Here is a 20,368-nt window from a genome sequence, read left to right as displayed (position 1 = left end):
TATTAATGAAATATAATTTCCTTATGGTTACATTTTGTTCAGTAAGAGAACCGTTGTAAACAAGTGCATCAAGCGATACTTCGCTAGTCAATTAAATTTGTAAATCATGCACTACTCCTGTTGAAAAGAAGTGTGTCAATGTTTAGAAAATCTTTTATTCAGTTATGTAATAAAGTTAATCAATATTTCATGTGTTCTAGTTTGACGAGCTTTCTTCCAGAACCATCAAAGGACCCACGGCTATGGCGGGACAAAAGTAGTTTCTCCTGTTCACAACACACTAGAGTCTTATCTCCCATCACAATTTAGTCGTGACACTGTATAGAGTTCGTCCTTGGCTGTTGCAAATTTATTTTCTTGAATTACCTCGAACAAATGAGTGTTATCATGCTGTAGTGCGAGGTATGGAAGGCGGATTTCAGGGCTGGAAAAATTTTTCTATTCAGTCATATTATCCATTAAAATACATCTTTAAGAATGAAATCAGAACATTTCCACTCTGTACATGCAGATCACCATCGGCCATATGGCAAGCAGGTAATTTGACAGTTTTATAGACAATCACTTTTTCCAAAATTATTGGTGACACTCGGAAAAACTGACTGGCTTCTTGGCACCAAAAGAAATTGGTGCAATTTACTTTTTTGCATACTAACTACCAGTTGAATTTTTTGGTTCGTGTATTAGATATATCGTCCGTTACGTACTCCCTCTCTTCTATATACCCTTCCCACGTTTCGTCTTCCAATGCGTATATATTATAAGAGCCCTTACGGCGAGTCTTTCTCCAGCCATACAGTCTACATTTTCCTTCCGTTTTCTGCTATCTCCTTTGACCTTTTAGTTTAGGTTATATACTCCCAAAACTTACCCTATATACTCATTTATTTTACTGCATTCTCTGGTATATCTTTCGACACTTCCTAGAAACCTCATTTCTTTTTTGCTGTCGTGCTGTTTTGCCCAAGTTTCACTTCCATGAGTAAGGGTTTACGCTGCTATCGTTTTCGAACACCTCAGATGGATACTTTCCTGATTTTATTCTGTAAATAGTTTTGCATCGGTTTACATATGAAACTAAATGTATTTAATTTTTGGTCCCCATCACGGTTGCGGTCGTATGTGATGTCTCATCACAGATATTTAAAACGTGTATCTGGCTCCTAACGTTTATTGTTGATCTTAATGGCTGAAAGCCACTATATGTCATAAATTTCTCTTTATGCACAGACAATTTAGCTTTTATTCTGTGGCTTTCTTCATTCACTGCAAATTAGTCTTAGATCGTCTGGATATAGGACTGCATTTAGTCTAGTGTCAAAGTCTAAAAGCATTCAATTTTATTCACTACCTTCCATTTACTGATTATTTCGTCTGTGTGTATGTTTTCTGTTCATTGGTTTTGTAATTACAGATACGATTGTGTAGGTCATAAATTGTTAAATCGGAATTCTTAAATTAGAAAATGTAAGATCTTTCATAAAAGAAGTATAAGGCCTAGGTGAATATTCGTCGATACGACTATAACGCATCATACGGCATCTCAACTATTGTACTGACATGGTACCAGTTTCAGAAGTGAATACACGTCTACGTATACTACCACCAAACCACACAAAATTCAGTTCAACCTAGTATTTTCCCTCATGTATGTTGACTCGACACTTCACAGTATTTCCATTTTTTGATACCTGATGATAATATATGTGATCGTAATAGTAGTAAGTAACATCTGTATTTATTTGACTGCTTACTTTCGTGGATATCCATACTACTATATTAAGGCATGTCATCGTTTAACGTCGTTATCAAAAATTTCGAAATGTTCTTGATCGATTTCCTTCATCTTTTTACATGAAGCTCTAGTAATCGTCAGGACGGACATAGGCTTCATTTTATTGTAACGTATGTATTATGTAAGTGTATATACACTATATAACAGGACAATATTATTATCAAAAATTTCGAGAACTTCTTGACCCATTTACTTCATATTTTCAAAAGTTATTCTATATATCATTCAGACCGTCACACACAGCTGGGAAAAAATCACAACACCGACAAGGAGTCGAGCATCATAAACTAAAGTTGGTAGGCGAGTTTCTACATTTGCAAGATGATGCCTATTCAGATTTCGCACCAATCGCATAAGAGTAGCACCACTATGAGGATGAAAATCAGGTTTCCTTTAAATACACACTGTAACGGTCGTGAGGATTAGTAACCGTTCAGATTGGAAGTGGTGTGTTGATTTTAGTCAAGAAGGCCTTTAAGGGCCGGCCGGAGTGGCCGAGCGGCTGTAGGCGCTACAGTCTGGAACCGCACGACCGTACGGTCGCAGGTTCGAATCCTGCCTCGGTCATGGATGTGTGTGATGTCCTTAGGTTCGTTAGGTTTAAGTAGTTCTAAGTTCTAGGGGACTGATGACCTCAGAAGTTAAGTCCCATAGTGCTCAGAGCCACTTGAACCACTTGAACCTTGCCTTTAAGGAGACAAAGATTATAAACATTTCACTGAGTTTGAACGAGGTCGTGTAATAGGGCTACAAAAATCTACATGTTCCTTCTGCGTTAATGCAGAAAGACTTAGTAGAAAAGCAGCCACTAAATATAATTGCTGGGAGCTATGATCACGAGAATGCATGGTCGCAAGACCAGGTTCCGGATAACACGTGGCTCAACCGAGAGAGAAGATCATCGTGTTCAGCATATGGATCTGGCACATCGTACTGCATCTGCAGCAGCATTTTCAGCAGCAGTTGGTACCACAGTGACACAAAGAACGTTTCTCTATTTTTTATTTGTGTATTTTATGTTGGGTCATCAGTCTTCTTACTGGGTTGATTCGGCCCGAAATGAATTCCTCCCCTGTGCCAGACACTTCATCTCAGAGTAGCACTTCCAAGCAACGTCCTCAATTATTTGCTGCATGTATCCTAATCTCTGTATTTTTCTACAGTTTTTACTCTCTAGAGCTTCCTCTAGTACCATGGATGTTATTCCTGGCGTCTTAACAGATGCCCTACCATCCTGTCCCTCCTCCTTATCACTGTTTTCCACATAGTCGTTTCCTCTCCGATTCTGCACGGAACCTCCTCATTCCTTACCTTATAAGTGCACCTAATTTTCAACATTCGTCTGTAGCACAACATCTCAAATGTTCCGATTCCCTTCCGTTCCGGTTTTCCCACAGTCTATGTCTAACATTCTGCGTGGTGTCTGTTTGTTCTAAGTCGTGTCTCCCTGCCACTTTCGCGCAACGACGCTCTGAGCGTGTTTTTTAGGGAATTGACTAGTTTCAACCTGGGACCTGTTGCTGGTAAGGAGACGCCAGACCACACATGACATGTAGAGTTCAGAAGAGTTCAGTGAGACTAGCGATGATATAACCAAATACCTAATGATTTCAGCGTCAGCTCCACTGCACCCCCTGTAAAAGAATCGTAATACTAACTAAATTTAGTGGAAGGGGTTCAAAGCTTTCCTATTTTTAGTTAGCTGGTAAAATAACGTCGAAAAATCAGTTAAGTTTACAATTGGAAATTTTATTCTACTAACAAAACATTGTTTATAAATTGCTCTATTGATAAAAGGAAGTATTTTAATACAGGACGATAAAAACCAACTGTGTTCAACAAAAATGTGAACGAATATTCCCTGAATGGCTTTCCAAGTTCTACAATGGATCGAAGGATGACCTATGCCACATCACATCTATAATCTAGATTTAAGTTCAGTTTCATTAAAGAGAAAACTATCAAAATGGTTTACAGTGACCCTCAATTATCCTTAATTACTTATCTAACTTGTCGTAAATTACAGTGGCTGATGTGGCTACTCAATAATTATATAAGAGAAAATTCATCGCGGTTCAGATTTTTACTTCAAGTAGCAAATGTGAACACCATGAGATTTAATTGATGATCGACACTAGTATTACGTAAAAAGGGGATGTAACATATGAGACTTCTGCAGTTCTGAGTGAAGCTTTATGCGCTGTTATGCGGCATCGCGTGCTTTCATTACCTTTGAAACGTCCCCTCAGAACATTTATACAGGACTGTGCTTAAACTGACACACAATATTTTTAGCGCAACGCAATCTGACTTTCAAAAATCTCTACAAAAGAATAGCCCTGACTAACATTAAACTATACCTTTCACAAATCACTAAATCACTTACCTCACAATAATCTTCGTTTCTCCCACTACTGCAATACAGCAAGCGCCACTACTGCCAGCTTAATAAAAGATTCAAACTATGGAAGGCACTAACTACTGATAGGCATAGTTAGCAAATGAAAGATATTAATAGAGAACAAACAATGTATTTACCTTGATATCATCATATATAAATATAGCAGTTCATGACAAATTTCAAAACTCCGCCATCTCTCTCCCCACATCCACCACTGCTGGCGGCTCACCTCCAACTGCGCAACGCCACGCGCTGTTCACAGCCAGCTGCCTAACACTACAATGGCGAGTATTACAACAATGCAAAGCAGCCACAGACTGCACACAGCACAGCCAGTGATTTTCATACAGAGGTGGCGTTACCAAAAAAACCTAAACAGCCTACTTACATAGCCCCCATGCTCCCCACAAAAAATTTTACAAATGGTTTTGGGCAGTGGGCAATACATATTTGTTAAAATTTTTCATAATCGTAATTACAATAACAACGAAATCAAATGCACACACTTATTGATACAATGTTGGTCAAAAGCTAAAATTTTCTCACAGTCCATAAAGACAGCCCTGATCATTCATCAAATTGCAGTGTTTTTCTCAAAGTCTGAGCAGTAAAAGAAAATGCACACGGAAGTAGTGGATTTCCATGCAGTCTTGAAGAAGTAGCGTTGTCCTTGCAACGGAAAGACAGTGCTGACTCTTGACATGCTGACAGGTAATGGGCCACAACCGAGCAAACCCACAGCGGAGTCAGTCGAAGTTTTGAAGAGTATTGGTGGGTAGGTCATCACAGAGCAGACCCACTGTAGTCCTGGTAGAGATTACGGTATTGGTGGGCCACCAGAGGTGCAGACCCACTGCAGTCCTTGTAGAAATAATGGTGCTGGTGAGTCAGCAAAGACGCAGACCCACTGTAGTCCTTGTAGAGATAATGGTACTGGTGAGTCAGCAAAGACGTAGACCCACTGTAGTCCTTGTAGAGATAATGGTACTGGTGAGTCAGCAAAGACGTAGACCCACTGTAGTCCTTGTAGAGATAATGGTACTGGTGGGCCACCAGAGGTGCAGACCCACTGCAGTCCTTGTAGAGATGGCCAGCAGCCATCTGTTGTGACTGTGCAGGTGCACAATCACCATTGAAGAGTCTTGCGGATAATATAGCAAGTCCATAACCACCACTTGTGCACTCACAAAGTTTTTGGAATTGTCCTTAGAATCAACAATGCTGTTAACCAGTCCCTTGCTGAATTATTAACACACGTGCAAACACTAACAGTCCCTACTTCTCACATATTGTCCATATACTATGACCAACAGAAACGTGTGCAGTGAAATGTAACTTACAAGTTAATAATATGATGAACTGGTGACAATTACAATTTTATAACATGAGAATACAATTACAAAGGTACAAAATACATCATTAAAGAACATAACAATACAGAGAACATTTGTAATACAGGCTTTACAAAAGAATCGAAATAACATATACATCAGTGTCACAGGAATTATGACATAAGTACATACATGAAAGATCAGAATAACTTTTGGAATATCAACTTCACACATGAGCATTAAAACAAAACAGAATAAATAATGTCTAAGCATATTTACAAGGTAAATAACATATTATTAATGCCAATTATATTTGAGGATAACAGTATTCCTCATCATAGTGAATGTAGCTTAGTATTAGAAAAATTCTACAACATAAGTCTTATCAGATAAACATATAAATACAGGAAAAACATAAATACACAAGGGAACACAAACACATAGTGGGATAACACAAGGAAAGGACAGGGTTTCTTTTACTGCAGTATTTTGCAAACAAAACTTTCTTTACTTCTCGGAGATCTCCCTTCGTTCCTATTTCCAAAAAGTCCTATCTACACCTGTTTTCTGTATTCTAACCATATTTCTTTCAAAATAATTATGGCTCATTGTACAATACTCATTTTGGCCCAAATATTTTTTTATATACCTTGTCAATGCATTGCTTCCAATTCATCATAGTTAGTTTCTTATATAGTCTACCCCCTCTTAAGCTAACTTAAATCTACTGAGCTCAGATGCTAAACTAAGGGACGAGGCAATGCAGTAGCACAAAACAATTAACACAAACAGCAATGATCAAAAATACAAATGGCGAAGCAAGCAACATGAATTACAACTAACATAAGGCAATGAGCAGCAAACAAGAAAAATAAATCTGGCTTAGCAGAGTAACACAAATTAAAATTCAGTAGCACTATGCCTGGCAAACAGCATAACTTATACCTAAACATGACAAAGTTCAAGCAGAAAAAGTATTACACTAAAAATGGCCCTGTCTAATACCTATGTCACATCTTAACACTAGAGTGATGCATCACGATAACTTACTCTACCAAAAAAATTACCAAGTAAAACTTCCTGGCAGATTAAAACTGTGTGCCCGACCGAGACTCGAACTCGGGACCTTTGACTGGCAGAAGTAAAGCTGTGGGTACCGGGCGTGAGTCGTGCTTTGGTAGCTCAGTTGGTAGAGCACTTGCCCGCGGAAGGCAAAGGTCCCGAGTTCGAGTCTCGGTCGGGCACACAGTTTTAATCTGCCAGGAAGTTTCATATCAGCGCACACTCCGCTGCAGAGTGAAAATCTCATTCTGGGAATTACCAAGTAGTTGAAAAGAAAATTATGTATGCAGTTCCTGTTACTAGTCCCTTCTTATTGTTCTTTCCATTCCAAGAGCTCCTTTTTCGAAGAATGTGGATCATGAAGTAATTATTTAATAGATCTGTTGACAGAAAGTGTTCACATTAGCAAATGCATTTAATTTTATTTTATGAAACCAATGCTGCAAGACAGCTGGAAACCAGATATCAAATGAAATAAGCAATTACGCAAACCAAAGCATAAAAATATCATTCAATAGTCATGTGACATTTCATAAGTTAGTAGACATTCACTCAACTCTCGTAGAAAGACGCTTGTCATAATCAGGTGTGCAGATGTAAAAATATTTCTCGTCATTTCATTAGGCATTTCTGTAAATATCATAAATTAAGAGCTCCACAGTGTCAACATATGTTTTCAAGTTCGACCGTGTCATTTTTGCGATGCTCTCTACAAGGAACGTCAATAGCGAGGATAATGGCCTCCCCTTTTTTTTTCTGCCTGTGCCGCTGAAAAGGGCTCGCAATAATGGCTTTTTCTCCAGGTGTCTGACACACCTGGCCGCTCACAAAGAATTACTTCACGGTCACTTACCTTTCTTAACGAAATATTTGCGACAGCAGTTTTCGCTACAGCGACAGTCTCATATAAGAAATTCACAGGTCGAAAATTTGCGTTACAAATGTGTAGAAACAAAATCCTATAAATATAACAGTGTCCAAAAATTTTTCGCCGGCATTGTGATACATTCACGCATTTACAAACATTTCCTACCTCTTAAAGTACGATTCTTGGTTTCCAACATCCTTTTTCACAAGTCAGTGTCCCTAACCGCTACTCATTACTCCTTACCTTATTACACATTTATATATTCGTCGACGCTTCTTTAATATTTCATTATATGAAATATGTAGCATAATCAAATTCCTCATATAGCATCAGCTTCTTGACCATAAACATACCTCAGCAGCATAATACACATCGTCGTCGTAAAAATAACATCATAACACCTCAGTCAACTCTCAAAATCGTCGTAGCTTCCTCCAATAGTTTCAAAACCTAAAATAATTCTCTGCTCATTTCAATAGTGTCATCAACCTCAAACGTACTTTAAAAATCATGATCCCATACCAAATACATCATTCAAAGCTCTCATAGTACCACAATGGCTCCGAAAAAATATGAACAGTTCACAAAGTACTGACAAAATACAATTTCATAAGTGTAAAATTATTCAACTGTGTAATTACGTAAACATCTGTCACTAATATAGTAAAAAAAATGTTTGTTTCTCTCAGGTAAATAATCAGATAGCTGTGTAATTTGTGTGTTAGACAAATATGGTACCGATGTGTAAAGTTGTATAAGCAAATACCACATTAGCTAGGGTTCCTTGTGCTTGCCAAACACATGGTACACAAAGTAAACGTGTACCCCCCTGAGGATAAATGTAATTGTACCCTCAGGTGTTACAAATTACAGCAATGGAATGAAATGTATCACGGAAAACTTTCTTTGTAATTCAAAAATCTTTAAAAATAAATGTTTTAAGTATAAGATAAATCACTCAAATACATGTACTGTAGCGCTAAATGTGCGTCTTGTTGCAAGATAATCTCTGTGGAAGTGTCGTAGTTATCGTCCTCCGAAAGCTAAGTTCTGCAGAAGTCAATGTACTTACCTCACGATACACAAAAATGAAATGCCTTGCGAATAGATATCTTAGTTATTACGCTTATTGCCGTGATTAAGAAAGTACTGTGCTGTTACGTATTGTTGTGCTACAGAAAAGGCTGTCTCATTGTAGCTATACCACAAAAGTTACTACTAAAACATGTTTTACTTTACAGAAGAATTCAGAAAAACTGTGCAGATATAAAACAGAAACACTGAAAAAGCAACATTGTAAATTGTCACTCATTAGTAGCGTCGTGATATAATGGTGTAGCTGTCAAAGAAACCAAATGCTAAGTCATCTTTAATCCCACAGAAAGTACTTCAAATAAAGGAGTATTTTCAAGCAAACCAAAATGTTGCATTAAAATCTCATTAGCAGTACCTGTATATGCTCGAAGTATGTGAGCCTTATAGTCGTTACGTAATCGTGTAACAAACAAGCAAGAATGCACACACACAATAACACTGTGTCGTCTGTTCACAATAACAATGCATTCGTAATTTCTGTTTAAATAAGTTCTCTTGGTTCTTGACTGGATATTTAACTTCAAACATTGTTGCATGTTAACAGTTTCTTAAGTCTTAGAAAGCATACTAGAAATGTGAAGTGAAAAGTTTTATGGCAAAGGCAAAGTTAAAAAGCAGATTATCTCTCAATAAATGGTTTTACATGTGAAATATGGTGTAACCCTTTGCTCTTCCTAGTACGCAGAGTTTCAACTTTAACGCAATTATCAAGTGGTATACGTTAGTAAAGAATACTGGAATTTTTCTCAAGGTTAGCGTCTATGTTATTTTTCCCTGAGCCAGCTTGCGCACGCGGCTGCCTTCTGTGCGAGTCATTGTCTGTCTCTTTGTTGGCGCGCGCCGTTATTAGGATTAGGAGACCTAGCTTCTACAAATTCACATTGTCGAAAGTGCCCTGCTCTGTTTGAATCCCGCCAGTTCTGATGAAATTCAAGTCTGTCGTTATGATTATCTCGTCTGTCGTCATGTCGGTAGATTTCATAATTTCTTTCTTGTCGGTTATGTGGTGGAGAATTTCTTCCTGAATCGTAACTGCGCGCTGAACTGTTGCGTCTGAAGTTATTCTGTCTCCCTTGATAATAATTGTTTTGGTTCCCATATTGTCTGTCTCTAAGGTAATCGCTGTCATATTCATTACTACGAAAATGCGATCTTTCTCTGTAACTATTGTTACTCTGCCAGTGGTTGTCATATGGGTGGTGTCTGTTTTGTTCACGATTTGCGTTGTAAGAATAGCCTTGTCGTGTCCAGTTATTATTTCTGTCGTCACAGAATTGTGACGGATGTGACCTGTAGTGATTGTTTTCCTGTTTTCGCATCCCGCGACTGTCTGTGTCAATTTCTAATTCTTGTAAGAGTCCCTGAAAAGCTTCAATGTCGTCTTTGCAACGTCCTGCCAAAATAATATTTCGTAAATGTTCAGGTAATTTGATTAAGCAAATGCGGATGAGTTCTGAGGGGCTGTATGGGTTTGTAAGATACTGATTCTTATGCAACATGTCTTCAAAATATTTCATAAGACTGGAAAATTCAGATTGTTCGAAACGTTTCATCATTATGATGCTATGTTTTACTCGGTCTTGTGTAGCTTGAGACCAATACGCTGAGAGGAAGGCATGATAAAATTCTCCTTCACTGTGACAATCGTGAATGACCGATCGCATTCTTACGGCTGGTTCATTCTCCAAGTAGCCACACATAAATTCTAATCTGTGTTCTAATGACCAGTTGGGCGGAAAACAATGAGAGAATTGATGGAGCCACGCTTGTGGATGAATGTCGTTGCCAGAATTCTTAAATGTTTTTAATTTACGTGTAGTAATGAACAGCTTATAGTCAAAATCATCATGTCGGCGAGTCGCATATCGGTCATTGTTACGTCGTGTCGGCGGTTCCATCTCAAAATTCGGTGTGCCTTGCCAATTTCTTTCATAATTTCCGAAGTGGCCTGTGTTATTATTTTGTGGTTGTTCCGTATTTCTATGTCTCTCTTCCCGTATTGGGGCGCGAGTGTCCTCTGAAATACGTAATTCTTGTATTACCTGTGTCAGCTGATCTTGTACTTCGCGGATTTCTCTTTTGTACTGTGTATTGATTTGATTTTGATTTTGTTTGAATTTTCTAATTTCTTCATACTCTTCAGTGTCAGTAAAGGCTACAAGTGTTGTGTCATTCAGATCATCATCTACCTTTGTAGATAAGTTAGTGAACTGATCTGAAAGTTCGGCTACTTTATCTGATAGTGTACTTATTTCCTCAGTGTGTTTTTCTGAACCAAGTTTCAGAGTATCTACTGTGTCCTTTAAGTTTTCCTGAGTTTTTGCAAGTTGCGTAACCGAATCGGTAGATGCAACTGAGTCAAATTTAGCTTGCAAGGTCTCATGATTTTCGTGAACAGTAGTTTGCAGTTCTTTTATGGCTGCTTCGTGATTCTGTAGTGCATTTTCATGCCGCGAAAAAATAGGTTGGAAATGCTCACAAATTTGTGTTTTTACGTCATTACAGACTTTTTGACATTTCGATTCAATGTGATGTAACTCATTAGTTAAATCCTCACGTGTTTGTTCAAGAGTTTGCTCCAATGAGTCTAACTTTTGAAGATTTTGTTCCATTGCGTCTAACTATTGAAGCTTTTGCTGTGTTTGTCTCTGATTTTGTTCCACTGTGTCTAACTTTCGAAGATTTTGTCCCATTGTGTCTAGCTGTTGCTGTGTTTGTCTCTGATTTTGTTTCATTTGTTGCATTAATTGCAATAATAATGTATTAGTGTCTGGAATCTGTTCCTCTATGCTTTTCGGCAGTGCATTTGCACCGGCAACATTCACATTTTGACAAGCAGAAATTGTGTCTTGACTTATTTGAGAAAACGGTGGGGACCCAAAACCTGAATCTACAGTATTTGCAATATTGTGTCCTGTCATTCCCGATTCCTGAGGTGAGCTATTGCCGACCGATCGATCGATAATGCTTCCCTCTTCACTAATTGTTTCACTGTTCACGCCATTGTTTGCCACCCGCTCCATTTCCCTATGCACAGTTACCAAATTACTACTTTGAATATTAGTTAATTCATTACACGGTGGCGCTAACACACTGCTTTCGTCTTCGCTGTCATTTCTCAATTTACTTTGGAGCCTAGTGTTACGTTTTTCACACGCCATTATTGTCACAATATTTCACACGACAACACAGAAAAACACAATTTGAAGAGCAAAAATAGGGGAACACATTAACATAGCACTTAAAATAATATCTAGTTAATTGCAGCTGCGAAATACTTGGTGCAAATCTACATGCGTGCCACACCTGTTTTACTGTACAACAATGAAAGACTGTAACTACAAAGGAGATTCTCTCTACAATTACACAAACTACAAGAAAAAATCAGAAGATTCCAGTGAGGTATCCTAGGCTAAGGGTCGACATATGAAACGTCCCCTTAGAACATTTATACAGGACTGTGCTTAAACTGACACACAATATTTTTAGCGCAACGCAATCTGACTTTCAAAAATCTCTACAAAAGAATAGCCCTGACTAACATTAAACTATACCTTTCACAAATCACTAAATCACTTACCTCACAATAATCTTCGTTTCTCCCACTACTGCAATACAGCAAGCGCCACTACTGCCAGCTTAATAAAAGATTCAAACTATGGAAGGCACTAACTACTGATAGGCATAGTTAGCAAATGAAAGATATTAATAGAGAACAAACAATGTATTTACCTTGATATCATCATATATAAATATAGCAGTTCATGACAAATTTCAAAACTTCGCCATCTCTCTCCCCACATCCACCACTGCTGGCGGCTCACCTCCAACTGCGCAACGCTACGCGCTGTTCACAGCCAGCTGCATAACACTACAATGGCGAGTATTACAACAATGCAAAGCAGCCACAGACTGCACACAGCACAGCCAGTGATTTTCATACAGAGGTGGCGTTACCAAAAAAACCTAAACAGCCTTGTTGTTGGTTAGGCAGCGTCAGGGGGCGGCGGACGGCGCAGCTCCATACAGCTCGCCATCTCGGAAGGAACTCTCTCCTAACTTCTCCTTACTACAATTTACCGAAGTTGGTTTAAGAAAAGCTATCTGGCTGTGTTTTCAACTGACCAATCAGGTTCTCAATGTTAACCTTAAGGTCCACCTACAAAAATTCTGTCTATCCAATGAGAAACGTTATACTTTTCGTGATGGGCTATGTTTTTAATGTTTGCAACGTAACAGAGACGCGAAAAAGTCTCACGCTAAAACTTGCAGCTGGTGTGGCCCTTTCTTCTGGAGGGCTCTATCTTTTAACATGGGCTGGGGGGTGGTTTTGGCGGTCAGCCGGCTACATGGGATGTGGGTGTCCGTCCCTTACCGTAGGGCCCTCTAGCTTAACACGGTTCTGCTCTCAGCTTCTGTTCCCGTTTCTTCCCTCAGAACTGCGTCTGTTTCACGGTGGGAAGGTATGCCATGCATTTAGGCGTTCTTGTGTTAGTCTGTGGTATTCCATTTGCTCACTCATTGATTTTATTACTTTGATTAATTTAGTGTCAGGATTTATTCGGAGCTATGTGACATACTGCCGGCTTTGCTATCATGTCAGGGTTTTCATGGAAGGTGTTGGATTTGCCTGACACTTTACATATGTTTCAGTACCATACAATGCTGTTCTCAAAACGTAATTTCCCAGAAATTTTTTTCTCGAATTAAGGCCTATACCTGATATTAGTAGACTTCTCTTGGTCGGAAATTCCCTTTTTGCCAGTGTTAGTGTGCTTTTGCTGTCGTTCTTGCACTAACTTCATCTGCTTTGTGACCATCAGTTCTGATTTTGAGTTACCGTACACACTGTTGTATTTTCTGCTCCTTCTCATTATTTTTGTCTTTCTTCGATTTACTCTCAATCCAAATGCTGTACTCAATACACTGCTCAATCCATTTAGCAGATCATGTAGTTCTTTTTCACTTTCACTGAGGATAAAAATGCCATCAGCGAATTTTATCATTGATATTATTTCGCCTTGAAGTTTAATGCCACTCCTGAACCTTTCTTTTATTTCCATCACTACTTCTTCTGTGTACAGATTTAACAGTAGGGGCTAAAGACTACACAAATGTCCATCTTATCCACATTTTCTTCAGAATTTCGAGTATCTTGCACCATTTGACATTGTCGAACGCTACGAACAAGTCTTGATGTATCTCCAGTCTTGCTTCAATTACAAACCGAAACATCAAGACTGTCTCCCTGGTGCCTTTGACTTCCCTAAGGCCAAACTGATCTTTATCTGACACGTCCTCAATTTTCTTTTCTATTCTTCTGCGTGTTATTCTTCTCGGTAAGTCGGATGCAAGAGCTGTTAAGCTGCTTGTGCGATAATTCTCGCGCTTGTCAGTTCTTGCACTCTTCGGAATTGTGTGGATGACATTTTTCCCAAAATCAGGTGGTATGTCGCCAGACTCAATTCTGCACACCGACGATAACAGTCTTTTGTGCCACTTCCTCCAATGATTTTATAATTTCTGTTGGAACTATCACAAACCGTTTACTTCAACGACAGCTAAGAGCGATACGCCCTGTAGTGTGCATTCCACTGGTCCCAAACCACCTCGATTTTCGACTTCAGTGGTGTCAAGGGAGAGCTCATAGGACGATAGGATGGTCTGTTGCGTTTTCTGATGAAAGCAGATTCTGCCTCGGTGCGAGTGATGGCCATGTGTTGATTAGAAAGAGGACAGTTGACGGCCTGCAGCCTACGTGTCTGTTTGCTAGACACACTGGACTTACACCTGGAGCTATGGCCTGGGGCGAGATTTCGTATGACTGAAGGAGCAGTCTCGTGGCTATCTCGCCCAACCTGACCGTAAATTTGTACATCAGTCTGGTGATTCGAATGTTATGCCATCATTCATCGTGAACAGTATTCCAGCGGGTAATACTTGCCTGTATCCCACTGTTATAATCCAACATGCTCTATAGGATGTCGGCATGTTACTTTTGCCTGCTCAATCACCATATTTGTCTCCAATCGAACACATGTGGGACGTCAACGGGCGACACTTTCAGCATCACCCACTACAAGCATTAACAGTCCCTGTATTAACTGACCAAATGCCACAAGTATGGAACTCCATCCCACAGACTGACATTCGGCACCTATACAACACAATGCATGCACGTTTTCATGCATGCATTCAACATTCTGGCTGCTACACAGGGTATTAATATACCAGCATTTAACATTTACAATGGCTTATCTTCCTCTTTCGTTAACCTGTGATCTTGTCATGTTAATCACTTAAACGTGATAGCTAGACTAATATATTACCGAAATTTCATCACTCTAAATTAATTACTCTTTGATGTTGCGAATTTTATCTCTCAGTGTAGACTACATGTTTTTTTTTAATATATACATACATATGTAACACATTAAGGGAAAATTTGTTGCCCAAAATTTCGGAAAGTACTTTGACGATTTACTCCAGATTTTTACAGGATACTCTAATAGGACGGCCACAGGCTTCATATTTTTAATATATACAGTGTATATGTAATATGGAAAGGAGAGAAGTTATTACCAAAAATCTGAAAACGTCCACGACCGATTTACTTCATACTCTTAGACGATAGTGAAATGAATATTCGGACAGTCATAGGCTATAGGCTATACACACACCCACACAAATGTATATATAATCTTAAATAACAGTATACAGATTTCCTGTTAAAACCGACTGTGACAAAAAAAACTGTGCTTAGTCTACTGTGAAAATTTGGTGTTTTGTTTTCTTTCTTGCAGACAGACGAATCGATTTTCCAATATAAATTCTCTCAAGTTAAATTGTTTTCTTCCTTACAGTCGGATTTCACAGATAATAGAAAAGTTGAGTTTTTGGCTTATCGGCTTATGCTTAGAACACTGCAGAATACTAATTTGTGACAAACATAAACAAGACTCAGTGTCAGATAGGGGTGGGAAGAGGAGAATTACAAGCTGTGGGGGAAGGAGGAGTCGGACGGACAGAGGGGCAGGAGAAGGTGGAGTACATGGATGAAGAGCAGATGAGGAGGAGGTAAAGAAGGGAGAGAGATGCAGATTAGGATGTATATCCAATTCCCATGCATTCTTAGCAATTGTGAAGCATTGTCGGGTTTGCTACATGTACAAAATAAAATCCTTGTTATCTATAGCAAGACTCCCTTTTACCTAACAGGCAAAGGAGAAAGCATCTGGGACCACATGCTGCACGAGCATCCAGAATACGGCCACAACGGGGAGAATGGAGACGTGGCCTGTGACTCTTACCACAAGTATGCTGAGGACGTGCAGGCGCTCAAGGACCTGGGGGTGAGTACACTCAGCAAATGTACAGGGAGTGGACAACTGTAGGGCAACACCAGAAGCACAAGACATTACCGTGCCTACGATGATGTCGAAAGACCACTGGTAATCAAACCAGCTTGCAGCTGTCTCGGAATGGATAAATACGGGTTATGTCTGCTCTCAAATAAAATCTTATACTATTCTTCCTGCAAAATAGTGGCATGTCCTTTTAACTTTGGTAGATGTAGATAGCGATTACCCATACTTTTCTCCAAAGCAGAATGAAAAGGATCAATAATACTGACATATGGCATGTGTGGTGGCCAGGGGAGTTACGAGAATTCATCCTTGTGCTTGCAAAACCAAACCTGGACGATGCGAGCTATATGAACTGTGGCCCTGCCATTTTGTAACACAGCATTATCATTGGGGAACAAACATTAACCAGTGGTGGGACCTGAACAGCCAAAATGTTAAAATACTCCTTGACCCATGTGCCATGAAAAACCAAGATGTGTCTGCCCAAATCATCAAACCCCGCCATGTTTCACTCATGGGCCGTAAACTCGGCCTACGTTGGAAACTGTGTGCAGCAAGACTCATCCGAGCAAATGACATATTTCCTTTGCTCCATACTTCAGGTTCTACGGCTTTGCCATCGCGTTTTCCTGTTAAGGACATTTGCGTTTCGCAGCTTGTGGGGCGGCGGGTGGGATTTATTTTTGTATACTATGTTTGAATGTAGAAACACTGCATTTCCCGGCCGATTAACCATATGTGCGGTGGCGGGTGGAATTATTGTTGTTAAAATGTTCCTATTATTTATGCTGTTGTTTTGCCGTTCTCAACACTGGCTTTCTAACTACAATATTGGCTACCAGAAAGTGATTAGCAAAACGTGAAGCCTGTAATTAGAATTCCTAGTGGCCACTTCATCTGTGAATACACTTATAGTTACAGCTTATAGCTCTGAAGAATTAGGAGATTGTCCGGGATTTATAATCAAAACCGATTTTCTAAAATAGTTGAGTATATTCTGAAGGTCACAGATGAAAAACAAAAGAATCCACACCATCTACCTAACAGAGCAGTTCAGGGTCTAATGCGCTGATGTCACTATAACTGTCCAAGTTAAATATTTAAATGAATGCTCGCCATAATTTGATGATTAGTTTCATCAAACGCCACGCTAAATAATGGTAGAATGTTTGTTCCACGGCGGCACGTGAAAATACGACAATACGCAAACTGAAGCTAGATAATGAAAATCATCCCAGAATTGACACTTCATTCGAAAATGATTTCATGGTTACACGTAGCCCGAGTAACTTAATACGGCATCCGAGGCTATTTGTAGCGATGATACCGACGCGACGCGACTCCCGACACATATGGCGTGCTATTCAGCATCTGGAGAGAACTGGGGCCTTGCTTCCTCGCGCAGCGTTCTTATATATAAAGCCGCGGTGCGGACGGCTAAGGGAACGCCTGATCAAATCGGCTCTCCCGACCAGCCGCTGGGCTAGTAATGCACCACATTAGATTACCAAATAAATCATAGCTTCTTTTGCTGATGGCCGATGAAGCTCTCAATTTAAATGTGCATTCAGCACACAGGTAAGTAATCATAATAAAATTTTGACGTGGCTAAGTTAAATATTTTGGGCGAGAGAATTAATTTAATTACACTGCACGCAGTAGACGAGCTCTGAACTGGCCCTTTGGAGATACGCTATCGCTATAGTTTTATAGGTATTCAAATAAAACTTCTCACATCCTTATGGTGATAGCGGATCTCCATTCTACTTAAATATAAACATCCTAGCCTTATTTATTTGCCTACTTAATCTATCTTGCTTCCTTAAGTTTTAAGACGAAAACCAGAAAATCATGAATTTCCACTAAAATTTTAATTTGTGAAATCCAAAGTACTGTTTTTATTAAATAATTATGAAAAATGAATGTAATTATAAATATTTAACTCTCTAGCTCTTTTGTGTTGCGCCAATGATTTTTACAGAAAAACGTCCAAATTTCGAAAATGGCTAAAGTTATCGAACTGATATTCAACACACATTAATTTAGTATTACTCCTGACATGCTAGAAATGTTTTAGGTTATTTGCTTGATTTTTAAAGTATTGCGCAACATTTATGACGTCAGAGCTAGTTACAGCAGACTGGCTGGCACACAATGGAAAGACTGATGTGAATTTACTACAGCGTGAGTAGGCTGCTTCCCTACATCACCCTCTACTTAAATTTTTTTGTTTATGAATGTTAATGAATGAAAAAAAATTTAATTACAAAAAGGGAAGCAAGAGTACAGCTTAACTTCCTATGAAAATTTAAAATTGAAATGTAAACATATAGAAACATTAAAAGAAAACTGATTACCTACATTAATTATTTAAATTGCAGGCATGTTCACTGCCTCTTAAGCAACATTATTACTCAAAATTTAAGCAAAGTCAATGAAACACTTTGGCATACATATTGCCTTAGACAAACAAACAGATAAAAATTGTCAAATTATGAAAATCTTAAATCCATTAAATACATTTTTACATACACAAATTCAAAGAAAATAACATGATACATAAACAGATGATTATCTCTTAGCAGTCTTTTCTAAACCTGAAAGAAAATTTCACAAATAATTATTACACACGGGGTTGTAGCCGCTTTGGCTGGCGCCCTACACTTCCATTCACAAGGGCAGAGGAGGGGAAGTTGCTATGGTGTGCGTCCTTCACGTTCACTCTAAATTACATGGGGAAATGGGAGGGGTCACTGTGAGTTGTGTCCAAGTCACTCCACGCTTTCACGCAGCTACCAGGCTGCCATTATCTGGTTTGTCCTGTAGAACAAACAAAAAGAGTGCCTCAGACTCTATTCACTTATTATCTAAGGGTGGGCCACAATGAAATGGGGATATATACATTTTATCTTTCAATATATTACTGGAACAAATTTAACAGAACTTTTTCAATTTTACTCTCACGGTTACTTAATTGCCATAAAATCGGTAAACAAATGGCTTAAAACGCCGTTAGTCACGTACTAGAGAAAATTTATGCTCAAGGCATACAATCATGAATCCTATTTAACATCAATTTATTATTTCTGGGCAGGAACACTGAACCAATGCTCGGTACATTCCTGATAAATCTATATTTTATTCACTTAGCTGACTCATCTTTGATTACCTTATTCTTAGAGATAGTATGAGTATATTTGATTAGTGGTTGTATTCTCAGCTTCTTTGTACATGGGAGTAACTTTTGGTAGTAGTACAGTTCTGAGTGTTCAAAACACACTACGTTTAGTTGACTACAAAATCCACTTATTGGTCCTCTGCCTGCTGTGTCAGTTCCACATCTGCAATTAGGTACTTACTTACTTTGAAGTGTATTTATGCTGAGCTATCAATAATGTTTCACGTCTATCATTATGTTACTTATTTACTTTGCTAGTGTATGAACTTAAGTAATACTCACTCCAGTAATATTTTAAAGCATAGGATAGCACATTTATTTCATATCTATAGTGTATTGCAGCTGATTAGTTTGCTCACGTGGCAATCCATTTCCACTCGATGGGACGCTGAAACCACAGGTAGTCTCTCTCGACCTACCACTAAAATGCATCAAGTAATTATGGACGAGCGTAATGCTAAATTCCTTAAACCTACAGGACACCATGAGCTGCTCTGTCTCATCTAACATAAGGGTACCTGTGGTCGCATTCACGCCTCCAACTCATAACCTCAATACATGTTGGTCACACACTACACCAAAATAATGGCCCGCTCCAACCTTATAAATACTTCAGGGACGTGTCCTTCACGTCTCAACCACAAACACTATTCATTTCTATTACACTACCATTCCTTGCTACACAAGGTGAGTTTATTCTTGCAATTATCTGCATATTTTTTTTCATAACACTAAGCAATGTCTTTTACTATCTATTAGTTAGCTCTAATGCATACAATAGGTTTCACTGCCACTTCAGATCCTGCTTGAACACGAATTTGTACATCTTTTTAAAATATTATTGTGGCACCGTTTCCAATAAAACAACATTTTGTACTTATAATATTACCAGGGTTCTATACATAACTGTTACTCAAATACATTTGTATCTTATTTACGTCATACTTCTCTGTTGTTTATGTTACTGTTAGGTTTGTCACATTAGTTTTTTTTTTCACTAATCGGTGGATAGAATGGTTACAGAACTCATGGCTTGATAGCCATGACAGAAAATTTTCGTATTTGAGAGTAAGAGCCGAAATTTTTGTGGATAGAAAAGATGAAGAGTGAGTGAAATCTGAAAAGTGAAAGAAGATCTCACACAGCTGGGACTGCACAGCTGCCACACTGTGTAGAGGTTACAGAACAACCTCCTCCCTACAGCATTAATTAGCTTATCATTGGCTTGATAATCATAATGGAAAATTTTATGTGTTGGAAAGAAGAGGTCG

At 38.7% G+C, this 20,368-nt stretch overlaps 1 protein-coding gene across 1 annotated transcript in view; it reads left to right on the top strand.

The window, feature by feature from the left end:
* The window catches only part of LOC126198690 (myrosinase 1-like), a 103,365-nt gene that overhangs the window by 18,942 nt on the left and 64,055 nt on the right, over window positions 1-20,368 (top strand). Inside the window, exon 2 of the mRNA XM_049935186.1 lies at window positions 15,771-15,904. Coding sequence (XP_049791143.1) covers window positions 15,771-15,904 — 134 coding nt within the window. The remainder of the gene's footprint in view (window positions 1-15,770; window positions 15,905-20,368) is intronic.

Source organism: Schistocerca nitens, chromosome 8, assembly GCF_023898315.1.
Source record: "Schistocerca nitens isolate TAMUIC-IGC-003100 chromosome 8, iqSchNite1.1, whole genome shotgun sequence".
Taxonomy (NCBI): domain Eukaryota; kingdom Metazoa; phylum Arthropoda; class Insecta; order Orthoptera; family Acrididae; genus Schistocerca; species Schistocerca nitens.
This window is presented reverse-complemented; position numbering and strand designations above follow the sequence as displayed.